General features: G+C 51.5%; 1 protein-coding gene across 1 annotated transcript; it reads left to right on the top strand.

The window, feature by feature from the left end:
- The first annotated feature begins 52 nt into the window (after positions 1 to 52).
- KANK2 (KN motif and ankyrin repeat domains 2) lies at positions 53 to 23,842 on the top strand. The gene is given in 13 exon segments (XM_055344745.1): positions 53 to 274; positions 1,253 to 1,365; positions 1,771 to 2,681; positions 2,683 to 2,986; positions 12,558 to 12,725; positions 12,822 to 12,924; positions 13,987 to 14,226; positions 14,908 to 14,995; positions 15,532 to 15,751; positions 16,526 to 16,668; positions 19,292 to 19,492; positions 19,572 to 19,661; positions 21,725 to 23,842. Coding segments are annotated over 12 exon segments (2,559 nt in total). The 5' UTR covers positions 53 to 274; positions 1,253 to 1,328; the 3' UTR covers positions 21,779 to 23,842.
- Positions 23,843 to 27,600: the final 3,758 nt, after the last annotated feature.

Here is a 27,600-nt window from a genome sequence, read left to right on the forward strand (position 1 = left end):
CCTCCAAGCAGGTGGAAAACCAAGTTTCATACAATTGGTTACTGTGCTGCAGGCGGCATTGGAAGCCAGAGACGTGGAAACAGAGGGTAAGAGAAGTGGAGCGAGATACACAGGCGTGGAGAGCGTGGAGAGACGCAGAGGGACGTGAAGAGACTAAGCAAAGGCACTAAGCAGGAGGCGAGCAGGGTGTAAGACGAGGAGGAGCTTGGCCGCCCCTGGAGCCCCAGCCCCGCCTTCATGCCCGGCAGGTGCCCGGCCTGGTCCATCCTCCCAGGTACCCACTGCCCTCGCCCCCCTCGGCCAGAAAGGGTCCTCCTTGGTGGGATGGGATGGGATGGGGCTATCTGGAGCACTCTGGAGCAAGGTGGCTAGAGGTCAGACAGCAGAAAGAACTGGCCAAGCTCAGGCTGAGTGTTGGGGACAAAAGGGTGCTGGCTGGTCTCCAGGGCTGAGGAAGGGTTAGTGAGAGGCTCTGATTGTCCCTCCCTTTTGCAGCCTCCAGGCACCCTCTCTTACTTCCTCCCCACCCTCCCACCCCCATGACTTCCCTGGCCACCACTCGGCCTTCTATCCCTGCTGTGCCCCTGAGCCGGACGCATCCTGGGGGGGCAGGAAGTTCTCGTGTAGCCCGGCAGCGAAACTGTTTATTTTTAGAGAAAATTGTTTCCATAAAGAGGAAAGGCTTTGCTCCTCACTGCCTCCCCCACCTCACCGACTTTCCCCCCCGCCCCACTCTGGTTGGCCTGCCCCAGCTCTGCTTTGGGGTCCCCTACCCTGAGCTCCATCTCTCCTGGTGTCCCCGTGTCTCTGTGTCCTCGGATCCTTTCAGGAAGACAGTCCCTTACTCAGGGCCTCAGCCCCCTGCCCACCTCAGCCCCCATGCATCCCTGTAGCCAGCTTCTGGCCTGGGCTGAGAGGAGGGGTGCAGGAAGGGTGGGGCCTGTTAGGCTCCGGGGGCCCCCAGCCCAGGGCCTTGTGGAGGCGGGGCTGTGGGAACAGCTGGAGCCTGTCCAGCCGCTGGACAGATGTGCAGGCGGGCCGTGAGGTTTGGTTTCTTTGTTCCAGGCCGCGGGCCCCCCCACCCCCACCCCTTTCCACAGCCAGGCCGGGTGTGTTCCTGTGAGAGGGTCCCAGACTCGGGGAAGAGGAGGGATTGGGAGGGGGACAATCGTGGGGGAAGGGTGGCCACATCCCCTTCTTCCCCACTGCAGACTCTTCCTGACTCCAGGCTCCAACATCCCCCTTTCCCCAGGTAAGCCTCAGCCAGTGCTGCAGGTGATCTGAGATAAACCCCAGGTGACTCTTGAGGAGTGTCTGCAGACCAGAGGATGGCCCAAGTCCTGCACGTGCCAGCCCCCTTCCCAGGTCAGAGGGCTCGGGAAGAAAGGGCCCTGCCCCAGGGTCTGGGGGAAAAGATAAGGCCTTGCCTCGAGGGCAGTGGGAGGGGGGCATGGTCACTGGGGGTAGGATACAGCCCTGCCCTGCAGGCCTGAATGAGGGCCTTTGGCTCTGCCCTAGAGGGTCTGATGGGGGAGATAGTCTTTTAGGGAAAGGGGCTGGTCTGAGTCCAGAGACAGTCCCTGGTCCCTGCCCTGGGGGTTTCTGAGGAGGCAGGGCCTTGCCCTAAGACTGGAGCCTCAGTTGAGCACCCAGTGGCCTCCCCTCCTGTGGGTGAATAAACCTCGACTCTCCCTGGGATGTGAACATGAGTCTTCCCCCTGAGGAGGGGACAGCAGTGTTCAGAGGCCCTGGTCTTTCTTCACGCCCCAGGGGCCCCCGGTCCAGCCTCCCCACCCGCCTTCCCTGCCAGGGAGCCTGACCCACCATACTCCGTGGAGACGCCCTACGGCTACCGCCTCGACCTGGACTTTCTCAAGTACGTGGATGACATTGAGAAAGGCCACACGCTCCGGCGCGTGGCCGTGCAGCGCCGGCCCCGCCTCGGCTCACTGCCACGGGGTCCCGGCTCCTGGTGGACATCCACTGAGTCTCTGTGCTCTAATGCCAGTGGGGACAGCCGCCACTCGGCCTACTCCTACTGTGGCCGTGGCTTCTACCCGCAGTATGGTGCCCTAGAGACGCGCGCTGGCTTCAACCCGCGCGTGGAGCGCACGCTGCTGGACGCCCGTCGCCGCCTGGAGGACCAGGCGGCTGCACCCACTGGCTTGGGCTCCCTGACCCCCAGCGCAGCAGGCTCCACAAGCTCGTTGGTGGGCGTGGGGCTGCCACCCCCAACGCCACGGGGCTCGGGACTGTCCACACCCGTGCCTCCCAGCGCTGGGCACCTGGCCCACGTGCGGGAACAGATGGCGGGTGCGCTACGGAAGCTGCGGCAGCTGGAGGAGCAGGTGAAGCTGATCCCCGTGCTCCAGGTGAAGCTCTCTGTGCTGCAGGAGGAGAAACGGCAGCTCACAGTACAGCTCAAGAGCCAGAAATTCCTGGGCCACCCCACAGGGGCCCGGAGCCGCAGTGAGCTCTGCCTGGACCTCCCAGAGCCCCCCGAGGACCCGGTGACCCTCGAGACCCGGAGCGTGGGCACCTGGGTCCGAGAGCGGGACTTGGGTGTGTCTGACGGGGAGGCGGCCCTTGCCGCTAAGGTCGCCGTGCTGGAGACCCAGCTCAAGAAAGCACTCCAGGAGCTGCAGGCAGCTCAGGCCCGGCAGGCTGACCCCCAGCCCAGCCCCAGCCTCGGCTCCACCAGACAGCCCCATCCGCGTGGACACTGTCCGGGTGGTAGAGGGCCCTCGGGAGGTGGAGGTGGTTGCCAGTACAGCCGCTGGGGCCCCTGCACAGCGGGCCCAGAGTCTGGAGCCCTATGGGACAGGGCTGCGGTCCCTGGCAACGTCTGGAGGGGTTGAGAGCCCTGCAGTGTTCCGTACCCATGAGGTGGTAGAGACAGCGTTCCCCACAGCCACTGCATCCACTGGCAACATCCACCTGGTGAAGAAAATTAGCATCACGGAACGAAGCTGCGACGGGACAGCAGGTGAGCCATAGTGCACGGGGGAGGCTGGGGGAGAGGTGCCCTTTGTTCCTGTGAAGGCCAAGGTCTAGCCTTAGCCCTGGCCTTCCGTCAGACCAACCACGCTGGTTCTCAGAGCCCCGGTCTCTTCACCTGCAAAAAGGGGACAGTTATGCCGTTGATTCTGTGCTGTAGGGACCATGCAGAAAAATCAGGTATCTGATTGAGTGTATGTCCTCATGTCTAGTGCATTGTAAGTATCCAGAAAACAGGAGGTATTTGAAGAAGGGTCCCCAGGACTGTTGGCTTGTTGAGCCAAAAAACCCATCTATTTTATTCAGTAAATGGTAGAAACCAATTTCAGTCCGGTTTAGGCAATGTATTATTCATGTAACCTGGTGACGGGTTCAGTCATAGCTGGATCTAGGTGCTCAAATATCTTTTGTGCACCTTGACGTCTTTCTCAGGTGAGTGAAAGTGGCCCCACCACTCCAGGGATCTGTCTTTCCATCTTGGTGGAAATGGTGCCCATAACGATTCCAGGAGCGCCCCTCGTTGGCCAGTGGCCATCATGTGCCCATCACTGAGCCAGATCACAGTGTCTCTCGCTGCCCCCCAGTGCAGATCCTCTAACCCCCAGATCCTGGGGGTAGAGGAGCCCCACCCAAGCCCTGTGGCCTTTGAGGGAACAAAGGGGTGTCCCCCAGAGGAAGTGCTGAGTCCTCATGCCAGGAAAGGGGATGTGGGATCTACAAAAGACAGCTGCCCCACCACTGCCACCCTTAGGCTCCTGGGAGAAGCTGTCAGAATGAGTCATAATAATGACAGCTGTTCTTTATCAGAGGCTAGCCTGGTGCCAGGTGCTGTGCTGAGGCTTTCAATCATGGAAGGCTGAAGAGTATGGGCTTTACAGTTAAGCAACCTGGGTTCAAATTCTACTTCATGATGTAGCCCTAGGTGAGGGACTTCACCCCTCCGGGCCTCAGCTTCCCAATCTGTAAAGTGGCATAACGATAGTCCCAGCCCCTAGGACTAGTGACTTGATGTACACAGTGAACCCTCCAGCGTTGCTTGTTGCTGCTTCTGTTGATAACTTTCAGGCCCATTCTGCTCACAGCTGGGGAGACTGAGGCTCAGGGAAGAGCTGTACTTGCCCTGTGTCACACAGCCACGAAGTGGCTGAGCCAGGATCTAAACCGAGGTCAGCCTGAACCTGCAGGGGGCTCTAAGGTACAGCCTAGGTCCCTGTCCCAGTCTTGAATGTCAGAGCCCCATGGAGGGACCAGAGGGCACATGCTGGAGGGAGGGGACCCAGCTGTGTTTTTTTGCCTTTCCATGTTGTTCCTGGCCAGCTCCAGGCACCACTCCTCTTTTCTGTGTCCATCGCAAACACCCGGCCCTTTGACTCTGGCCCCCAGCCAAGGGCTCTGCCCAGCTCCGCCTTGGGATTTCTGAGAGGCAGCCTTCATTCCAGACATGCCACCTAGGGCAGCCATGGGGCTGCCTGCCTGCAGGACACACAGACCTAGTGATGTTCCCACTGTGTGTGGGCTGCTGCCCCCAAAAGCTCTTCCTTGTGTCTCACTTAACTCCTCCTTGCTGCAGCCAGCCCCAGCCTCTGCTTTGCTTGGGCGGAGCTGGAGCTTGCCCGTTCATTTCAGTGTCTTCTCAGTCTGCAAACTTTTATTGAACATTTGCTATGTGCGGGACTCTTTTGGGCTTTGGGGGTACAGCAGTGAACAAGATAGACAAACAAGTGCGACAAACAAGTGAAGCCCCATAGTAAATAAGTGAAGAAGTATCATTTCAGAGGAGAGGTGTTTGAAGCAAATAAAACAGGGGCGTGGGGTAGGCAGCCATCAGGTGGGGTGATGGTCTGGGTTCCAACCCTGATTACCCTGCCGCCTAGTTCTGTGCCCTTGAGCTAGTTATTTGACCTCTGTGTGTCTCGTTTGCAAATGGCTGGGGGTAAGGGTGTCCTGACAGCCTGGTATCACCAGATCAGTGTGAGGCTTCAATGCATCAGTTCCCATTGGGTGTTCCATGTGGCATCAGGCACATGGTAGGTGCTTGAGGGTTAGCGGTTGGCTCTTTAAACCAAGATGTGGGGGATCCCTGGTGGCTCAGCGGTTTACCGCCTGCCTTTGGCTCAGGGCGTGATCCTGGAGTCCCAGGATCGAGTCCCACATCAGGCTCCTGGCGTGAAGCCTGCTTCTCCCTCTGCCTGTGTCTCTGCCTCTCTCTCTCTCTCTCTTTCATGAATAAATAAATAAAATCTTAAAAAAAATAAAAAATAAACCAAGATGTGAAAGAGAGGCAGCAGCCACGTGGCACCAAGGTGGGAAGAAGAGTGTTCACAGTGGGGGCAAAGGTCCTGAAGCAAGGAGGGGCTCGAGCACATAAACTGTTGAACCAGCTAGAGTAATGAGGCCAGACAAGCAAGGTCCAGAGGTGCCTGAGCATCAGCGGCGGGCCCTGTAGGGCTTGCAGACTGGGGAGGAGGAGCAATATGAAAAATGAAATTAGATGTACAGGACTTGACAAGCGTTCGGACCATGTCTTTAGGTCACCCAGCTTGATGGGTAGGTCCTGGAGTACTCCCTGGGGGAGGAGGCAAGGAGGACTTCTCTGCCATCTAGAATTCCCTCACTGCAGCCAAAGGGCGAAGCAGCCTTCCCCTCAGGCTGGAAAGGGTGGGTGGGGCAGGCAGAGGCTGGGAGACCTCATGAAGTCCCATCCCCCCACCACCCAAAAGCAAGGCAGGGAGATGAGTGGGAGACGGGGCAGCTGGGCGTGTGCATCCGTGGGGGCTCCAAAGCTTTGAAATTTCCTTTGCTCCTGTTCAAAACATATTCCTATGACAGCAATTCATATGCTCTGTGGAAAGTTTGGAAAGTACAGAAAAATCTGGAACACAAAACAAAACCCCCATAAACCCACCACCGCCCAGACACAGCTGTTGTCAGCACTTCTGCTTCTTTCCTTCCGAAATTTTTAATGCAGAAAATAATATGTAGGTTTCAAGTCCAGCAACAGGGAACCGATGGAATGTGTTGTCTTGCATTATTTCACTTTTAAAAGCATTTAGGTAGCTTTACTTGGGGCCAGGGCGTTTCTAGACGCTCTTTTCCCATTTTAATTCATTTACATCCCCAGCACCCCTGTGAGGTGGGTGGCGTTATCATTCCCCATTTGACAGAAGAGGAAACAGAGGGCCCCAGTGGTTGCCCACTGTTCATGGAGCCAGGATTCAAACTCCGCCTTTGGTTTTCTTTGATGGAACCTGATCCCAGGGGCATTTCTTCCCGTGATTAAAAATTCCCGGGACGTAGTATTTACTGGTGAGCCACGTCGATGTCTGCTGTCATCGGGCGCCACACAGACGTCCCTCTGCAGAAACCCCTCACGTCTTCTGTTTTCTCAGGACAGGTTTCTGGAAGACCATTTTTGAGGACCATGATGTCTCTTGCCAACTTGCTTTATTCCCCTGTGGCCCCACTCCCTTCCCACACTGGGTGGCTGAGTGATTTAAATTTTTAAAAATTTCTTTTGGCCCAAAGGCCCAAACTGAGTTCATCTAAATTCTTCTGCTCACAGTGACCATCTCCATCTGCGCCTGCCAGCTCCCTCATTTTACTTGATTCTTTTTCCACCTCCACCTTCCACCCCCAGTGCTGAGGGTCGGTAAATATTTTCAGCTCCGTGGGCCGTATGATCTTAGTGGCAATGGCTCAATTCTGCTTGGTTCATTCTCTCTCTCTCTCCCTCTCTCTCTTTCTCTCTTTTAAGCTTGATTGCAGTGAGCTTAATATGCAAAAAAAAATAGCATATTTTGTGCACGAATTTTGATGAGTTTAGCGTCTCGGTTCTCCTTCTGTAGCACGTAAGTGTGGACAGTATAGAACGGAACAAGCGTGGCTATATGAAATGCAATTTCATGTAATTTTCACATGTCCCAGATAGCATTCTTTTTTGTTTTTCCGACCATCAAGAATGCAAAAATCGTGCCCATAGTTCATAATTCGCCAACCCCTGCTCTATGCCGCTCACACTCCCCCCCCAGCCCATGTAATATCATTCCTCGCAATCCACCTTCCAGAAGCTTATTTAGACATTTCAGTGTCCTTGAAAAATATGCTCTGTGCATGCTTGATTTCCTAAAATGGTATTGTGATTTCCGAAGAAAAAAATCTTGCTGTTTCTCTCTCTCTCTTTTTTTTTTTATCTCTCTGTACACTCTTTTTGAACTCTCCACCCTGATGCTTATACATTGTGTTTGTCAGTCAGAAGGACCACGTCGCCTTCTGCCCTAGTGTGTGCTACACTTTTCTCATCCATACCCCCTTGGGGGCACCCAGTTATGTCCAGCTTCTGGCTGCCATGAGCAGTGCTGGTGCTGTCTTCACATGTCGCTTCCCCTGGGGTTGCTGATTCACAGGGAATTCACCATTTCACTCCAAGTTTTGTCCAGTCCTCTCTGGGCAAGCTCTCCCTGTCCATGCTCCCACCAGCCACGCTTGGATCTGAGGTGCCCATTGCCCCACATACCCACCAACACGTTTTTTCTCATGGTTTGCCCATCGACTCTGGTGCAGGGTGGTATCTCCTTGTTTTAATGTGCATTTCTTTGATCTTTTGGTGAGATAGGGCATCACCATACATGTTTCATAAGATTGCTCTGTGAATCACTTATTTGTAGCCTTTGTCCGTTTTTCCTTGGGCAATTTTGAGAAGTTCTGACATATTCCAGGATCGAGGTTGGCAAACTACAGCCTTTGGGCCAAGTCCAGCCCACTGCCTGTTTTTATAGGCTCACAAGCTAAGCATGGTTTTTCATATTTTTAAATGGTTGAACAATGTGAAAAGAAGAACAACATTTTGTGACATGAACAAAATTAATATGAAATTCGTGTTGTGACACAGCCATGCCCATTAATTTACATACTGTCCAGGGCTGCTTTTGCAAATGAGACCTTCCAGCCCACATAACAGAATATTTATTGTCTGGCCCCTTACAGAAAAAGTTTATTGAGTCTTGTTCTGGAAGAAAATCCTTGGTCACTTCTGGCATTGTGAATATTTTCCCATAGTGTATACCCTGTCGTTTAACTTTGTCTATGAAGGTTGTTGTTTTATAATGAAGTAGAAATGTTCATGTCAAATACAGTTAAACCCATCCTATTTTTTTTCTTTTGTTAATTTTTAAATTTTTTTTCAGATTTTATTGACCTGTAATTGGCATGTAGCACTGTACCCATTCAGGGTAATCAAATAATGATTGTGATATTTGTATATATTGCAAAATAATTATTATAGTAAGTTTAGTTAATATCTGGCAGCTCACAGAGTTCCAGACTTTTTCTTGTGACAAGAACATTTAAGATCTCCTCTCTTAGCAACTTTCAGATGTTCAATCAATACAGCATTATTAGCTATAGTCACCATGCTGCACAGGACAGATCCAGGATTTATGTATTTCATAACTGGAAATTTATACATTTTGACCCCTTTCTCCCATTTTCTCACCTCCTTATTCAGGAAACTACCAGTCTGTTCTCTGCATCTAGGAGTTTGGGTTGTTTCTTGGTTTTTGTTTTTTTAAGATTTTATTTATTCATGATAGACACAGAGAGGGAGAGAGGCAGAGACACAGGCAGAGGGAGAAGCAGGCTCCATGCAGGGAGCCCAATGTGGGACTCGATCCTGGGTCTCCAGGATCACTCATGCTCTGGGCTGAAGGCAGTGCTAAACCGCTGAGCCACCCAGGAATCCCCTGGGTTTTTTTGTTGTTGTTGTTGTTTTGTTTTGTTTTGTTTTTACTTCTACATGTGAGATCATCTTCATATGTAGTTTGAGGTTTGTTTATTTGTTTTTAGAGACAGAGAACGAGGAGTAGGGAGAGGGATAGAGAGAATTTTAAGCAGGCTGCGCACTTAGCACAGATCCTGATGCCAGGCTTGATCTCACAATCTTGAGATCATGACCTGAGCCAAAATCAAGAGTCAGACATTTAACCAACTAAGGCACCCAGGCGCCTCATCTTTGAGGAATTTTTTTTTTAAGATTTTATTTATTTATTCACGAGAGACACAGGGAGGCATAGACCTAGGCAGAGGGAGAAGCAGGCTCCCTGTGGGGAGCCTGATGTGGGACTTGATTCCAGGACCCTGGGATCACACTCTGAGCCAAGGCAGACGCCCAACCACTGAGCCATGCAGGTGCCCTATCTTTGACGAATTTTTAAAGGAATCTTTCCTCTTCCTGAGGCCCCCGATATTCTGTTACATTTTCTTCCTGTAGCTTTGTACCTTCCTGTAGCTACATCCATCCTTCTGAGTTTTCATGTTAAGGTGTGAGGTAGGGATGCAGCTTGATTTTTCTTGGGTTGAGTGAGCTGCTTTTCCCAGCACCACACCACAAGACCATCTTTCCCACTGATTTGTGGAAACCCCTTTGTCTTAACCCAAGCTCCCTCAGCTGGGGCCTTTGCTGGGTCTTCTCTTCTTTTTTGTTCCTTTGGCCCATTTCTTCCCTCAGCAACATTTGCTCTTTTGGCCACTGTGGCTGTTTGGCTGTTTGGCATGTTTTACTACGCCCTCCTCAGTCAGATTCGCCATCTCTACCCTCTTACTATAAGGTTGTTTTGGCTGGTCATAGACTTCGGTTCTTCCATATAAATTGTGGTGTCGTTTTGTCCTGTTCCTTAGTGGAATGACAATAACAATTACGATCAGTTCTATTATTGTCATTGCTGTTTCAACAGTTGTAGTGCCTGACTTTGAACTCCTCACTCCAGAAGGAGCCATCCAAGCTTTTGGAGACAGGGCCTGCTTTACCTTTGGGGCAGAATGGGCTATAGGGCTGCTCTGTTTCTTTTTTTGTTTGTTTCCTTTTTCTACGTCTTAAAATATTGTGGTAAAGAACATAGAACATGAAACTTAGCATGTCTGACTGGCCAATTGAGTGGCATGAAGTACATTCACATGGCACCAGCATCCCTCCCTAGAACTTTCCCATCTTTCCAAACTGAAACTCTTAAACACAGACTCCCCATTCCCTCCCCCAGCTCCTGGCGCCCACCATCGACTTCCTGTCTGTGAATGTAACTCCCCTGAGGACCTCACATAAGTGGAATCAGACAGGATTTGTCCTTTTGTGACTGGTTTCTTTCACCAAGCTGAGTGTTGTTTCACCTGATTTATTTTTTATTTTTATTTTTATTTTTATTTTTTACCCTGCCAGGTCTTTAAATTAAGAGTCTTGAGCTTGGGGCAAATAACCAAGGCTCTGAACTGGCCCGTCTGCCTTCTGACACCTTCCACTTGGCCATATAGTGATTTTGTTTGTTTGTTTGATTGACTTTATTGACAGAGTTTAAAAAAGAAACCGAGAGAGCCACATAGACACCCAGCCTGTGCTTTGGTTCCCCACAGGGCTCGGGCTGCGGCTCTGGAATCAGCCTGGCCCAGCCACACCCTGAGCTGGGTGCTGTCAGAGACACATTCTGTGGCTGGGTCTCATCTGTCCTTCGCTCTGTGCTTGTTCTATTTCCTCTCTGTTTTTTTTTTTAAATTTTATTTATTTATTCATGAGAGACAGAGAGAGAGAGGCAGAGACACAGGAAGGGGGAGAAGCAGGCTCCCTGCAAGGAGCCTAATGTGGGACTCGATCCCAGACCCCAGAATCATGCCCTGAGTCAAAGGCAAACGCTCAACCACTGAGCCACCCAGGTGTCCCTTCTCTGTTCTTAACTCCATTTGAGTATCATGGACTTGAAGTAGTTACTGTGTATGTCAGAAAAGGTTGTAACCATTCAAGGGAATTGAAAGGAATTGTCCGGCAGACCCCAAGGCCAACGGTCGAAATGAGATGCCCTGGGGAAGCGGTACATAGAAGCCACACTTGGCCTGTGGGGGGCCCTGAGCAGGTTCTGAGATGGGGACAGCCACCATCAGAGTCACCTTTGTCCTCTACCAAACCTGGGTAGGGTTTCTTAAATGTGATAACATATACATATGCATGATATAAAACTTACCATCTTAGCCACTTTATTTTTTAAAGTGGCTCCGTGCCCAATGTGGGGCTTGAACTCATGACCCTGAGACCAAGAGTCACATGCTCCACTGACTGAGCCAGCCATTTGCCACCCCACCCCGCCCCCCGTCTTTTTTTTTTTTTAATTCATGAGAGACACAGAGAGAGAGAGAGGCAGAGACACAGGCAGAGGGAGAAGCAGGCTCCATGCAGGGAGCCCGATGTGGGACTCGATCCCGGGACTCCAGGATCACAGCCTGGGCTGAAGGCAGAAGCTCAACCACTGAGCCACCCAGGTGTCCCCCCACCCCACACCCCCCAATCTTAACCATTTTAAAGTGTCCAGTTCAGCGGCACTAAGCACATTCACATTGTTGTATAACCACCCCCACCATCCATTTCCAGAACATTTTCATCTTCTCACACTGAAAATCTACCAGGGTGGGCTTGGGTTGTTTTTGTTTTTTGTTTTTAAGATTTTGTTTATTTGTTAGAGAGAGAGAGCATGCGTCCCCCTGTGAGTGGGGTGGGAGGAGCGGAGGCAGAAGGGGAGAGAAAATCTCAAGCAGATTCTGCACTGAGCGTGGATCCCAACCCATGTCTCAAGATCATGACCTGAGCTGAAACCAAGAGTCAGGTGCTTAACGGACTGAGCCACTCAGGCACCCCTACCTGGGTGGGGTTTTAATTTTTATTTTCTGGGGACACCTGGGAGGCTCAGTGGATTAAGTGTCTTTGGCTCAGGTCATGATCCCAGGGTCCTGGTATTAAGCCCCACATCCGGCTCCATGCTCAGCGAGGAGCCTGCTTCTCCCTCTCCCCCTGCTCGCGCTTGCTCTCTCTCTCTCTCTCTCTCTCTCTCTCTCAAATAAAATCTTTTTAAAAATTTATTTTGTAATAGCCCTTATTGTTTCTTTTCCTGATTGTTAAAGTGTTAACCTGCTTAAAGTTCAGAAGAAGGGAGCTGTGATATCATAACACAGCCTTGCTCTTGTTAAAATACTAATAAGTCTTATCAAAGTAGCGTCTGCAATTCATGATCCTCGAGCACTGTTGATGTCCAGACCTTGTTCTAAGCCCTTCCCCCCACACTGTGGTCCTCAGTCTGCACAGAAATGCCATTCTCCTGACGCACAGAGAGGTTAAGTGACTTACCTGAGGTCACACAGCTTGTTCATGGGAGAGTTGAGACCCTCCCATGACCACGACTCTTGGCTGTGATCACACCTCGTTTCCAGACAACCTTCAGAGTGATATTGGAGAGGTGGGGGTCACAAGCCAGGATTGTAAGGTTGCAGCGTCTTCCCTGTCCCTGACCCGCTGCTGTTGCAGGCAAGAGACCGCTGGTGGAATCAGATTCTCCTGCTCATTCACTGGGTGACTCCAGGCAACCCTCTGTGCCTCAGTTTTCTCATCTCTAACAATCCGGATCTCATGGGGTGGGAAGATTTGACCAAGTGACATGAGCATCAGCCCCCAGAGCACCTGGCCCCGGAGCATGTGACCCCAAGGACGCAGCTCTTATCCACCCATGGTAAGCACCTCTCTTCCTCCCCTGCAGGGCTCCCACCGGCTCCTGCAGAGTCACCGTCGTCACCCCCAGGGATGGAGGCCACCTCCCGGGCACAGCCTGAGAAGAGTGCAGGTGGGTCGGCTGCCCGGGATGCTGCTGACGGGGAGCCCACCAGGCAAGCAGCCTCATGCCAGTCACAGGAGGTGGGGGGCGTAGGTAAGTGCGGGTGGCCTCCCAGGGGGATGGGGCGCTGGAGGCCTGGGCTTAGGGTCCAGCTTGGGGAGGTTCTTATGATGCCACCCATCCCCACAGGTGAGCCCCAGGTCGGTGTGCGGTCCATCATGAAGCGCAAAGAGGAGCCCGCAGACCCTGCAGCCCGGCGGAGGAGCCTGCAGTTTGTGGGCGTCAACGGCGGGTGAGAGGGGGAGTCCCCTCTTCCCCCAGCCCACGCTACCACCCTTTCCTCAGCTTTTACCTTCCTCCTTGTTCCTTGGCTCCTTCATGTCCGAGAATGCCCCCTGGTCTGGGCCCCTTGTTTTGATTCATTACTGGAACCAAAGCACAGTAGCCAGTTGGGGACACCGAGGCACATCGGGGCCAGGTGACTTGCTGGAGCTCACACGGCCACCGGGAGTCAGACTCCCGAGCCTGGGCCGCAGCCTCTGCCCCACACCCCTCCTCAGACTGTGTCGGGGGAGGCATTGGTGTCCCCAGAGAGGACACTGAAGGAGGGGACGAGTGTGCTGCAGGATAAGCAGGGAGCGCCTGGAGGGGCTCGGTCAGTTTAAACATCTGCCTTCAACTCAGGTCATGATCACAGAGTCCCAGGATCGAGACGTACATCAGGCTCCTTGCTCGGCAGGGAGCCTACTTCTCCCTCTGACCCTCCCCGTTCTTGTGCTCGCTTGCTCTCTCAAATAAAGAAATAAAATCTTAAAAAAAAAAAAAAAAGGATAAGCAGGAGCTACCAAGTGAAGAGTGGGGGTTGGGAGGGCACTCCTGGTAGAGGGCACAGCCTGATAAAGGCTCTGGTGAGAGGAAGCAGTGATACCCTTGAGAAGCAAGAGGCACAGGAGGTCGGAGTCAGGGACCATTTGGGGGCTTGACTGCTAGGCCCAAAAGCTTATACTTTGTCCAGAGGCAGCAAGAAGCACAAGAGGGACCTGTTTGCAGTGGGGTGAGGGACCTGCGTTAAGAGGCAAAGGGGAAAGAGGTGGAAGGTGAGAGCAGTATTTCTCCCTGAGCCACCCTGAGCATTATCACAGGCTGAGCTAGTGTTTATTGAGCACCTACTGGGTGCCAGGTGCTGGAAGGCACATCCCTGCAGCCCTGTGACGTAGATACTGCCATTACTCCCACCTAACAGATGGGGAAGCCAAGGCGCAGAGCAGTCAAGTTGTCAGAACACTGTGCCCTCCCCTGCCATGTCCTGTCCCATCTGCAGCATCTCCTCACTCCACCCGTCCTTCCTGCCCAGATACGAGTCCTCATCTGAGGACTCTAGCACAGCAGAGAACTTCTCGGACAACGAGAGCACAGAGAATGAGGCCCCAGAGCCAGAGGAGAGGGTTGCAAGTGTGGTCGAAGCCCCCCAGCTCAGGCCCTCGGAGACAGCAGCAGCCAAGACCAGCCAGGAGGAGTGCCAGCTGCCTCGGGAGTCTCAGCACGTGCCTGTGGCGGAGGCAGCATCAGGAGCGAATGCAGAGGAGGAGATCCGGTCAGTTTTCTCTGTTAGGAGGGACTCAGACAGAGTGAGGTGGGTGACTTCTGCCTCAGATCTCACCATTCAGGGATCCCTGGGTGGCGCAGTGGTTTGGCGCCTGCCTTTGGCCCAGGGCACAATCCTGGAGACCCGGGATCGGATCCCACGTCGGGCTCCCGGTGCATGGAGCCTGCTTCTCCCTCTGCCTGTGTCTCTGCCTCTCTCTCTCACTGTGTGCCTATCATAAATAAATAAAAATTAAAAAAAAAATAGATCTCACCATTCATGCCCTCTGAAGGAACCTCCCATCAGTCAGACACACCTTAGTCTGAATTAGCAAACAAGTGCTTTCTCCTGGCTATCAGAAGGTCTACAGGCTTTGATAAACTGATGCAGGCAGTTTGGGTTATTGGGGTTAGAATTTAAGGGGCAGGCAGAATTTGTCCTTAAGCTACCCACTGTCTTTGGGATGAATGCTCCACCTGCACACATGTTTGTATCTTTTTTTTTTTTCCACCCTGATGAAAAATCTGCCCTTGGGCAAAGATTTTCTATCCACTACTGCCCACTTGGAATAAACTTGAGTCTGTGTGTCCACTTTCTCTTGGAATCTGTGTGTTCCCCCTGTCTGTGGTCACCCAGGAGGCCGAGGTGAGTGCTCCCAAGGTAAACTTCCCTCTTGTCCACCCCTTGCAGGATGGAGTTAAGCCCTGACCTCATCTCAGCCTGCCTGGCCCTGGAAAAGTACCTGGACAATCCGAATGCCCTCACTGAGCGGGAGCTGGTATGATGGGGCCCTGGGTCCGGGGTCCCCTTCTTCCCTTCCACCCCTACCCCAGCGTCTCATCCACAGTGTCTCCCTGTGCCAGCTTCGAAGGGACTCCAGGATCCAAACAGAGAACTTGGGAGGTGGGGTGGTGGGGGGGGGTGGGGCTTGGGTCATGGCTTTGGATGGGGGCCAGGGTGGTGGGTGGGGCTGGAGACGGTCACCTGCTGGCAGTCCTGGCCTCTGGTTCCTGTTGTTTTGGGATCTTGAGGGAGGCGGTGCCACATTTCTCTTGACGGGTGTCCGTCCTTGCCTCTGAAGAGCACATGCGCAGGATGGAGATGCTCACACCTTCCTTGGGGGCACACCTGGGCCTCCCTTGTCCGGGACAGGGAGACCACACTCTTTAGTGCAAGGGGCTTACCCAGGGAGGGTTGTCCATGCTTCTCCTTCAGGCTCTGGTTCGGGACAGGGGTGTCCACACCTGGGGCTCAGTCCAATTGGCGGGGAGCAGGTTGCTGCTGCCCTCTTACCCTTCTCCCCTCCGCATCCAGAAAGTGGCCTACACCACGGTGCTGCAGGAGTGGCTGCGCCTGGCCTGCCGCAGCGACGCCCACCCTGAGCTCGTGCGGCGCCACCTGGTCACATTCCGGGCCATGTCAGCGCGCCTGCTGGACTACGTGGTCAACATCGCCGACAGCAATGGCAACACCGCTCTGCACTACTCCGTGTCTCATGCCAACTTCCCTGTGGTACGGCAGCTGCTTGACAGCGGTGAGCTGGTGGGGCAGGACAGGGGGGCCCTGGGCAAGTGGGCTGTCTGCTACCCCCAGCTTATGGTCTGATGGGGGAGACACTGCCTTCATAGTCTCTTGAGGGGCATGCCAGCCTTCTGGTCTGATGGGGGGATGCTGTCCTCCCTGTCTGGTGGAGGAGACACCACCCTCCAGCCTGGTCAGGGAGGTACAGTCCGTACCCATAGACCCGTACACTGGCGAAGGCAGACACAGTCTTTGTGTAGACTTTTCCACCACCCCCAAGGACCCCTATGTGATGAAGGTGACCTCTCTGGAGCCGTGGTCTGAGAGAAGGCCATAGCCTCCCTTCTGGGACTTCAAAGATGTGGTCCTTGAATAGGCAGGAAGAAATCTGCTCTTCCCTGGTCTAACAAGGAAGATAACAGCCTCCCAGACTGATGAAGGAGGCAGGGCCCACAATCTGATGGAGAAGGTAGAGGCTAGTCTGAAGGGGGACTGGCTCTTCCAGATTAGTGGAGGAGACACAGTCCCCTACTTTTAGCCCTAAACCTGCGTGTCAGAGTCTCCAGGCTGATGAAGGAGACAGTCTCCCCCTCCTTAGAAGTCCCTCATCTAATGGGGCGGCATAATAGAGGTGGAGACCCTGGGGCAGAATGGGGCGCTCAGCCTGGGGAAAGGTAAGACTCAGGCCACAGCTAGACTGTGATAGTCAAGACGTTGCCTGGTTCTCATGGGCCCTCCCCCAGTTTTGAGGTCTGAGGGTCCCACGTCCTCCTTACGACCCTCCCAGGTGTGTGCCAGGTGGACAAGCAGAACCGCGCTGGCTACAGCCCCATCATGCTCACTGCCCTGGCCAACCTGAAGACCCAGGATGACATCGAGACCGTCTTGCAGCTCTTCCGGCTCGGAGATGTCAATGCCAAAGCCAGCCAGGTACAGGCCCTTGGTGCTGCAGACCCCAGTGGTACTTCCTGCTTCCTGAGCCCTGGCTGTGCACCAAGCCCAGGTGTGATCTCATTCTGTGCCCAGGGGGAGAATCCCCGCTGCACGGAAGAGGAAGCTGAGTCTCAGAGAAGCACTCATGTCTTCCAGGTCAGACTAAAGGAGGTGGGATTTGAACCCAGCTGATCTAGCTTTAGAACCCCATTCTTTTTTTTCTTTTTTTTTTTTTCAAGATTTTATTTATTTATTTGACAGAGTGAGAGAGAGCACAGTAGGCAGAGTGACAGGCAGATAGAGAAGGAGAAGCAGGCTCCCTGCTCTTCCAACTTGGGGCTTGATCCCAGGACCCCAGGATCATGACAAGCTGAAGGCGGATGTCCAACCGACCAAGCCACCCAGACCAGATGCCCCTAGAACCCCATCCTTAATGACCTGCCTGCCAGACTGCCTCTGATACAGGGCCTTCCGGTGGAGATGGGGTGTGGAGTGTGGGAGGGATCCTCCACCTTTCTTAATCTGACACCATCCCACGTCGTGCTTGGTAATTCATTGAGCAGCAGCTGAAGATGCTAGGGATTCAGATGGTGGACGAGCGGGCACGTCTCTGCCCTCCTGAAGTTCACTAGCGGCCTGGAGCTCTGGGAGCTGAGAGCATTCCAGGCAGCACAGAGGCTTGGAGCAGGTTTGGTCGGGGGCTGCAGAAAGCCACCAGCGGCATTTAACCAGGGCGGTGGCAATGGCCTGCTTTCTGATTTGAAAAATCTCCCTTTGGCTGCATGTTGGGGAGCAGAAGCCAAGAGAGCATGGAGGTGACTGGGGCGTGGACAGGCATCTGGGCAGAAGGGCAGCCAGGACTCTATGGGGATAGCAGGAAAGGGGGGGATTTGCAACAGCTTAAAGACAGCGAAGGAGGGGTGCCTGGGCACCTTAGTCCAATAAGTGTCTGCCTTCAGGTCAGGTCATGATCTCAGGGCCCTGGGATTGAGCCCTGTGTCAAGTCAGGCTCCCTGCTCAGCAGGGAGCCTGCTTCTCCCTCTACCCCTCCCCTGCTCATGCTCCCTCTCCCTCTCTCAAATAAATAAATAAAATCTTAAAAAAAAAAAACAAAAAAACACAGGATAGAAGCAGGGCTCTGTCACAGGGCATAAAGAGCAAGAACAGACCCTGCTGGCTCTTCTATTGATTTAGTTTTTTTTTTTTTTTTAAGATTTTATTTATTTATTCATGAAAGACACAGAGAGGCAGAGACATAGGCAGAGAGAGAAGAAGACTCCTCCCCATCAGGGAGCCTGATGTGGGACTCGATCCTTGAACTGGGATCACACCCTGAGCCAAAGGCATACACTCAACTGCTGAGCTACCCAGGCGTCCCTATTGATTTAGTTTTTAAGTAAAAACAGTATTTCAATGGTTTACTTATTTTAACTGAGGTGAAATTCACATAAGAGTATCCATTGAGGGGCACCTGGCTGGCTCAGTTGGTAAAGCATGTGATTCTTGATCCTGGGTCCTGTTTGAGTTTGAGTGCCACCCTGGGAGTAGAGTTTACTTAAAATAATAATAATAATAATAATAAAACGGGTTCTGGATTGCTCAGTTGATTCACCATCCAACTCTAATTTCTACTCAGGTCATGATCTCAGGTCATGAGATCGAGCCTTGTGTTCGGCTCTGTGCTAGGCATGATGCCTGATTAAGATTCTCTGCTCTGAAAAAAAAAAAAAGATTCTCTGCTCTGCCCCCTGCACATGAGCATTTTCTCTCTCTCTCTCCCTCTCTCTCTCTCTTTCTCTCTCTCTCTCTCTCTCATACACACACACACACACACACAAATAATAATTTAAAAAATATTATAGCTTTTAAAGTATACAATTCAGTGGCATTTAGTACATTCACAGTGTTGTACAACCATCACCTCTATCTACTTCTAGAACATTCCTATCACCCCAGAAGGAAGCACTGTGCCATTAGCAGTCACTCCCCATCCCCTCTCCCTCTGTTCCTGGCAAACACCCATCTGTTTTCTATCTCTATCGATTTACCAATTCTGGATATTTTATATAATTAGGATCACATAATACGTATTCTTTTGTCTGGCTTCTTCCACTGAGCGTAACATTCTCAAGATCCGTCCGTGATGCAGTGTGCATCAGTGCTTCATTCACCTCTAAGGCTGAATGATACTCTGTAGTATGAGTATATGACAGTTTGCTTTTCCATTCAGCCACTAATGAACATTGATTTAATTTTTTTTGAGGTTCGACTGACATACAGAAAAGTATACAAATCTTAGCTCAATAAGTTTTTACATCTATATTTACATCTGGCAGCTAGGAATCAACTTTAGTTGGGGATGGGAGTGGGTAGGCAAGTAACACCTCTCCAAAGAGGAAATGTTTAAGCCAAAACGTGAGGGATGAGGGGACAGCAGGAAGAGAAGGAACCAGCCAGGTGCAAAGGCCCAGTGGTGGGAGGAATTGTTTGAGATCTAGAAGGCCAGCAAGTGGGGATACTGTTAATATCACAGTACTTGGGAACCATGGAAGGTTCCAGAGCAAGGGTGTCATGCCTTGGGGCCTGCATGGTCCATAAACCTTTTCCTTGCCTTGCCCAGGCGGGACAGACAGCCCTGATGCTGGCGGTCAGCCACGGACGGGTGGATGTCGTCAAAGCTCTGCTGGCCTGTGAAGCAGATGTCAACGTGCAGGACGATGATGGCTCCACGGCCCTCATGTGCGCCTGTGAGCACGGCCACAAGGAGATCACAGGGCTCCTGCTGGCTGTGCCCAGCTGCGACATCTCACTCACTGATCGCGTGAGTCCCCACCCAGGTGCACCCCGGGGAGGGCGGGAGCCCAGCTCGGGGCCTCGTCATAGCAGTGGATGCCTTACAGGACGGGAGCACAGCTTTGATGGTGGCCTTGGACGCCGGGCAGAGTGAAATCGCATCCATGCTGTACTCTCGCATGAACATCAAGTGCTCTGTGAGTGTCAACCCTGGCAGGGTGGGCGGTGGGGACTCTGGGCTGGTGCTGTGTGCGGCCCATGCTTGTTGAACCTTCCCAGTGCCCCCATGAGGAAATGAGGCACGGACAGCTGAGACTACATAATAGCATTTGAACCTGGATCTGTCTGGTTCCAAATGCATGCTCTTAATTACCATCCACTCATTTGAGAAATATTTACGGAGCACCCACTGCGTGATAGGCCCTGGTAGTCACAGCCCTGAACCAAACAGGAAATGGCTTCTGCCCCCACAGAGCAGGCATCGTAGCAAGATACAAAATATGCAAATCACTGTGTAGCCAGGGGACAGTAGCAGCTGGAAAGAAACCTGAAACAGGATAAGAGGGACAGTGAGAGTGGGGACCTACTGAGGAAGAGGAGGAGTGAATTGTGTGACTGTGCATGCAGAAGGAACAGCCGTTGCAAAGGCCCTGAGGCAGGAGCATGCTTGGTGTGGTGTGGAGCATCAAGGGCTCCAAGGGGAGGAGATGAAAGCGAGGAGGTGATTCCATAGATCATGAAGGATCTTTTGGGCCATGGTGAGGACTTTGGCTTTTAGTCGACGCATGTCAGTGTATGAAAGACCTTGACATGTCTCCCTGTAAAGAAACCTAACCTGTGTCTAACTTGGCATTTCTCTATTTGAGCATAGAAACCAGGGTTTTTTAAGAAATCATGCACAAAAAAAAAAAAAAAAAAAAAGGAAAAAAGTAAATCATGCCTGTTAGCAAAACACTCTCAGGAAGCCTGACAGGATAATTTTGATACTTGCTCTATCCTAAGTGTCTGATGGAGGAGAGAGCTGTTCCAGTCTGAAGGAGGAGACAGGGGCACTCTTCATAGGTCTCTAAAACGATACCCTTGTCTGATGGAGGAGACAAGCTCTTCCAGTCTGATGGACTGTATGCTAAGTGCCTCTCAGCCATGATTTCTCGAACCCTCCACAAGAGCCTGACTCAGCTATACAAAGTACTGTTATCATTTCCATTTTTCTGGTGGGGAAACTGAGGCTTAGAATGGTTACAGCCCCCTTCCCCCCAACAGCCCAAAGTCCCACGGATAGGAAGGGGTGGAGGCCCCGGGGGGCATATGACTCCAGACCTTGGGCAGGAATCTCATGTTCCTTCCTCCTCACTCTACCTTGCACTTGCTCTGGCCTCCCTGAGGCACATCTGGGACCCGGCTCGGGGGTGGCATGGTGAGCATTGACTACAGTGACCCCCCCCCCAAACAGAAGGGGTCTTCGGCTTCTTACTAAGGCTCTAGGTTTTTCCAGCTTCATTCCCCGGGGTGTTGGGTCACCTGGGACAGTTGTGCTCAGAGCATCACCTAGGGATCAGCTCAGCCTCAGTTTTTTTCAACTGGAAGATGGGAGTGTTAGGACCAGGTGATAACCTGTTGTCTGATACGTGGTCTGCCCCCAGGGACTCCTGAGGGACAGACCCCAGTCCTCCATCTTTGTCCTCCTGGACCACTGCTGTTGCCTCCACCCTGGCACCCCACCCTCACTGCCTCCTCCAGTCTGTACTCCCCACAGCAACCAGAGGTCATCGTGAACCCCCGAGTTAGGGTACATCCCTCCTCAGCACACAGCACTCTTTGGCTGTCCCCCTACTTGGAGAAAAAGCCAAAGTCATCCCAGAGCCCACCAAGCCTTGCACCAACCCCTTCCCTTCCCCCCCTCTCTTCTTCTGCACCTTGCTCAGGCCAATCAGCCTGTCCGCTTCTCCTGCCTCAGGGCCTTTGCACTTGCTGCTCCCACTGCCAGAATGCCCACCCCTTGGCTGGCCCCTCAGCATCACTCAGCCCAGAAGGCCCCCGCCCTGACTACCTGTACCCCACTTTCATTCCCCTCCATCCTTTAATCCGTGATGAAAATCCTCCTCTGCATTCGTGTGCTGCTCTGAACATCCCCTCCTCGAGGCCAAGGGACCGCGTTCTCCTGTTCACTCACCTCAGCCACAGGGCCAGCCAACAAGGTTGGCGCCACGTAGGCATTGGCAGTGATGCCAAACAAAACGAATTCTGCTTCTTGTTTCAGTTTGCCCCGATGTCAGATGACGAAAGCCCTGCGTCATCCTCTGCGGAAGAGTAGCCGTGAGGGAGACCAGCCCCAGAACCAACCGTCCCTCCTCCCTTGCCCCTTGTCTCCTCCCTCGCCAGCCCCCACGCCGACCCACCGAGGCCAAGTCTCAAAGGCAAGTGGGGTTTTCCTTCCGCTTCCCAGGAGGAGCCCCGCAACAGCAACAAGACTCCAGCCTAAAGCGGGTTTCTCCCTGGTACGTCAGTTCAAAGCGGCCGCAGCGCAGACTGGAGCTAAATTCTTCCATAAATTGGCGCCAGTGGCTGATGCTGGGGCGTGGGTTTGTGAAGAACATGGAGAACAATCAACTGGCAATTATGGATGGAGCGGGGTGAAAAGGAGAATACCGTATTTTTGAGTCATTATCGGGGGAGTGGGGGAAATCCTATTCCTTGTTGCCAAATTTGAAAGTCACTGGAATTGCATATTTTCATTTTAATCCCGAATGTCATTATGCGCAGGTCACGTCTGGAGTGGCTTGACGCCCCCGCCCCCTCCCACTGCCCACCCCACATTTACTTGTCTGCCAGATAATAGTGTTTTGTCCACTTCAACCACCACCCCCCCCAACCACTTTCTTGGTAGAATATTCTTCTGGTCTCTTCGCAAAGCCAGATTCTGTCCTTGTCACTCAGGGCTGGAAGCTCAGTCTTTCCTGCTGCTTCCAAGTCAGGGGGGCTCAGGACCCAGCAGCCGAGATGTGTGAGCAGTTCACATGCAAGAATCACCCAGAAATCTGTCCCCTCCCTGCGTGGAGGCCCTGGCAAATATTAATTTTCCTAGAAAATCCTTCAGACCTAGGGATGCAGGAAATGAAATCGGTTCCCAGAGCAGCTGCCGAGTCCCTGGACTTGGAACCCTGGTAACACGGGGGCCGCCTTCCACCTCCCCAGACTCCAGAATTTCTCTCAAAGGAGGGGGGAAAAAACAGGGCATGCGCTTGCTGGCAAAGCACAGGGCAAGCTCCAGAAACTCCATGTGTGCACAATTAAAAGTTGGCTGCCCTCGAGGGCTCCCAGTGCAAACTTAAAGAGACAGGGCTTTGCGGAAAACCAAACAAAGGCCAGCTGGGGTTGGTGATGTTTTTTTTTTTTTTTTTCCTTTTTTCTTTTTCTTTCTTTATTTCTTCCTTTCTTTCTTTTTTTTTTTTTTTAAAACCTACGGGCTTTCCGGAGCTGCCTGGACCAGGGCCTGCTGGAAATCAGGCTCACCAGACACACACAGTTTCCTTCATGGCCTGTTCTGTCCCCAGAATCTTAACAGAGTTTTCTTTCCAGTTCCTTCCTTTGGTGAACAAGAAAAAAAAGGGGCGGTGGGTGGGGGATGGGCTCGGAGCCTTGAGAAGTGCCTTGTGACAGACAGGGAGTCAGATCCCCAGCTAATCAGCGTCCTGTCCCCTCAGCTCAGCTGCCAGGGTTGGAGCCAAACCGCAGCTGGACAGAGTGAGCCCTGAGTGCTCATGTTCATTCAGGAAAGCGAAGTGCTGGCTTCTCTCCTAGGAAAGAAGGGGTTTCTTGGCTTGATGGAGTCTGGCGTGCTTTGATTTTGACAGCAGGGAGGTACCTAAGACAGAAGAGCTTGGACGGTCAAAGAAGACACCCTTGATTGCGTGTGCATGTGTGCGTGTGCGTGTGTGTGTGTGTGTGTGTAAATTGGAGAGAAAACAAAACCAAAGCTGACTGGGGACAACTGCTGTGTGTGACACAAGGCCAGGACTTTGGGCAGCTTTGAGATGTGGTACCAAAGCTGTACGCCTGTGTGTCTGGTCCCTGCGCCGGCCCTTGGGTTTAAGCTCCTAGAAGCAGCTCATGGACAATACCACCACCGCCCCCCAGATAAGTCTATTCATCCCTGCTTCCCTTCCCCTACCCACTGGGCTCGCTGTGCTAGACTAGGCTCCAGGGACGTCCTGCCTTTGTCCCTGTTCTCACGTGTATTCGTTCGTGACCTTTAGCTCCACTTTCTGACCACGGTACGTCCATAAAGACAGTATTACACTTAAATGAAGTATTCCTTTTTGTAATCGCGTTGTAGAAGGTAAAGGAATTTAATAAAGCTACCGTATGATAATGTCCACACACGAGTGCCTGGTCTTTGTCTCACTATGCTCCTCTTTAAGCTTTAAAATAGATCTCTTTTTAAAAATGAACTTAGGGCAGCCCCGATGGCCCAGCAGTTTGGCACCACCTTCAGCCCGGGGTATGATACTCGGGTCCCAGGATCGAGTCCCGCATTGGGCTCCCTGCATAGAGCCTGCTTCTCCCTCTGCCTGTGTCTCTGCCTCTCTCTCTCTCTCTCTGTCATGAATAAATAAAATCTTTTTTAAAAAAATGAACTTATTTTGGGGGCGTCTGGGGTGGCTCGATCAGTTAAGCATCCGACTTGGTTTCAGCTCCAGTCATGATCTCAGTTTCATGGGATGGAGCCCCACATCGGGCTCCATGCTCAGCTGGGGTCTGCTTGGAATATTCTCTCCCTCTGCCTCTGCTTCATCCTTCCCCACCACCCACATGCACTCTCAAAAAAACGTTAAAATTAAAATGGACTTATTTCAAACAATGGTCAGAGCAACAGAAAAGTGACAAGAATAATATGGTAAACTCCCTACTGCTCTGCACTACGGGGTTCTATCCCAAGTGGCTATTTCCATTTAAATGTAAATTAGTTACAATTAATTTGTGCTCCTTAAGCACACGTGCCTGGTGGCTACTGTATTGAACTGTGGAGGTATAGAACATTGCCATGTTTGCATAAAGTTTTTTTTTTTAAGATTTATTTATTTTAGAGCAGGAGGGGCAGAGGAAGAGGGAAAGAGAGTCCCAAGCAGATTCCACTGAGCACAGAGCCCGACATGGGGCTCGATGCTATGACTCCAAGATCAGAACCTGAGCTGAAACCAAGAGTCAAACTGCATCACCCAGGCGCCCCTGCAGAAAGTTTTAATGAACACCTACTGTGAACACCACAGAAAAAAATCTTTACTGATATTTTTTTCCCTCATGATAAAATACTTCATAGTGATTGCAAAAGGCAAAATTCTAAAAATACAGAAATGAGGGCACCCTGGTGGCTCAGTTGGTTAAGCATCTTCCATCGGGTCATGATCTTGGGGTCCTGGAATTGAGCCCCATATCAGTCTCCTTGCTCAGCGGGGAGCCTGCTTGCCTCCCTTTCCCTTGGTGATCTCTCTCCCTGTCAATCAATAAAATATTTAAAAAGTGGGATCCCTGGGTGGCGCAGCGGTTTGGCACCTGCCTTTGGCCCAGGGCGTGATCCTGGAGACCCGGGATCGAATCCCACATCGGGCTCCCGGTGCATGGAGCCTGCTTCTCCCTCTGCCTATGTCTCTGCCTCTCTCTCTCTCTGTGACTATCATAAATAAATAAAAAATTTTTAAAAAAGAACAAAAAAAATATTTAAAAAGTTTAAAAAATAATATAGAAATGTTTGGCATAGTGGAAGATGCCATGGTTCCAATTGGTGGAAATGTCTGCTGTTGTCAGCTCACTGGGGTATCTCCTGCCAAAGCTTTTTCTAATAAGTTGAATCTTTAACATTGTGTTTTGCTGTTTGATTTTTTATCAAGGCATCATATGCATACATTTTGTGCACCCACCATGTACAAAAGTGTATATAACTTTATGACTTTTGACAAACAGTATCCCTAGGTCAGCGGCAGGACAAGAGGTGGAGCATCCCCGCTGCCTTTCCCTGGGTCCTGCCCCTCACTTCCCTCAAGGGTGATTTTATTTTATTTTATTTTATTTTATTTTATTTTATATTTTATTTTAGAAATACTCTTTGTGAAACTCCCAATCTTTACTTTTTTTTTTTTTTTTTTTTTATGATAGGCACACAGTGAGAGAGAGAGGGGCAGAGACACAGGCAGAGGGAGAAGCAGGCTCCATGCACCGGGAGCCCGACGTGGGACTCGATCCCGGGTCTCCAGGATCGCGCCCTGGGCCAAAGGCAGGCGCTAAACCGCTGCGCCACCCAGGGATCCCCCTCAAGGGTGATTTTAAAGATGGCTCTCCTTACCTCTCTTCTTGTTTTCCCTCTGGAAAGTTACGTATTTCTGAACTAAAAGGTCTACTCCCGTCAGTTTTCTAGAGGGGTCTGTGAGTCAAGAGGCCTTCCAGAAGCAATTGCTGAGGACCATCTTGTCATTGTTAACTCATTCAGCTCATATTTTGTTCCCTTGTTCCCCAACACCACCCAGTTTCTTGCTTTACTTTTTTCTAATATATATATTTTTATTTTTAGTTGTAAAATATTCATGACCTTTACCATCTAAGCCATTTTTTAAAGATTATTTTAAAGTAATCTCTACACCCAGTAGGGGGCTTGAACTCACAACCTCAAGATTAAGAGTCGCTCACTCCAGTGACTGAACCAGCCGGCACCCGCCCCCCCATCGAAGCCATTTCTGAGTGTCCAGTTCAGTGATGTGAAGCACATTCACACTGTTGTGTAACCATCCCCACTGTCCATCTCCAGGACTTTCCTCTTCCCAAACTGAACCTGTGCCCATTAAACACCGACTTTTCACCACCTGCACCCCATCCCAACGTGGCTACTGTTGGTCTACTTTTTGTCTCTATGAATTTAACTACTGAAGGGACTTCAAGTAAGTGGAGTCATGAAGGGGGACCTGGGTGGCTCAGTGACTGTCTTCGTTTGACTCGGGTCATGATCCCGGGGTCCTGGGATCGAGTCCCTCATCGGGCTCCCTGTAGGGAGCCTGCTTCTCCCTCTTCCTATGTCTCTGCCTCTGCGTGTCTGTCATGAATAAATAAATAAAACCTTAAAAAAAAAAAAGGTGGAGGGACGCCTGGGTGGCTCAGCAGTTGGGCGCCTACCTTCAGTTCAGGTCATGGGTCCCAGGGTCTGGGATCGAGTCCTGCATCCGGCTCCCTGCGAGGAGTCTGCTTCTCCCTCTGCCTGTGTCTCTGCCTTTCTCTCCTCAGTGTCTGTCTCTCATGAATAAATAAATAAGATCTTTTTTTTTTTAATTTTTTAATTTTTATTTATTTATGATAGTCACAGAGAGAGAGAGAGAGGGAGGCAGAGACACAGGCAGAGGGAGAAGCAGGCTCCATGCACCGGTAGCCCGATGTGGGATTCGATCCCGGGTCTCCAGGATCGCGCCCTGGGCCAAAGGCAGGCGCCAAACCGCTGCGCCACCCAGGGATCCCAAATAAATAAAATCTTAAAAAAAAAAAAAGGATGGAGTCATGCTGTGGTCATCCTTTTATGACTGGCTTATTTTAGTTAGCACCATGTCCTCAAGGGTCACCCATGTCGTATCTGTCAGAATTTTCTTTTTAAGACTAAATATCCATTCGAATGGATACACCACATTTTGTTCAAACACCCATCAACGGACACTTGGGTTGCTTCCACCTTTGAGGCTATTGTAAATAATGTCGAGTGTCGCAATATCTCTGAGTCCTCACTTTCAGTGTTGGGGGTATATACCTAGAAATAAAAGTGCTGGGTTATTCTATTTTTAATTTTGTGAGGAACTGCCATAGTCTTCCATAGCTGCTGCACCATTTTACATTCCCACCCTCCATGCTCTAGAGTTCTGATTTCCCCACCACCTGGCCAATACTTTTTTTTTTTTTTTAATATATCCATCCTAATGGTTGTGAGGTGATTCTTGCTTTGCTTTTTGGAAGGGAGGTGAGTGACCTTTTTTTGACAGGAGCATTTATATCTGTCAGGCTATGGTTGTGCAATCTCAAATGGCTTATCTTGTGAACAGCCCACCCCAGCTGATAAGAGAGAGCTATCATTAGCCCATGGTTTAGTAAGGTTAAGAGCTTGCCAAG

This window comes from Nyctereutes procyonoides, unplaced genomic scaffold, assembly GCF_905146905.1.
Source record: "Nyctereutes procyonoides isolate TBG_1078 unplaced genomic scaffold, NYPRO_anot_genome, whole genome shotgun sequence".
Taxonomy (NCBI): Eukaryota; Metazoa; Chordata; class Mammalia; order Carnivora; family Canidae; genus Nyctereutes; species Nyctereutes procyonoides.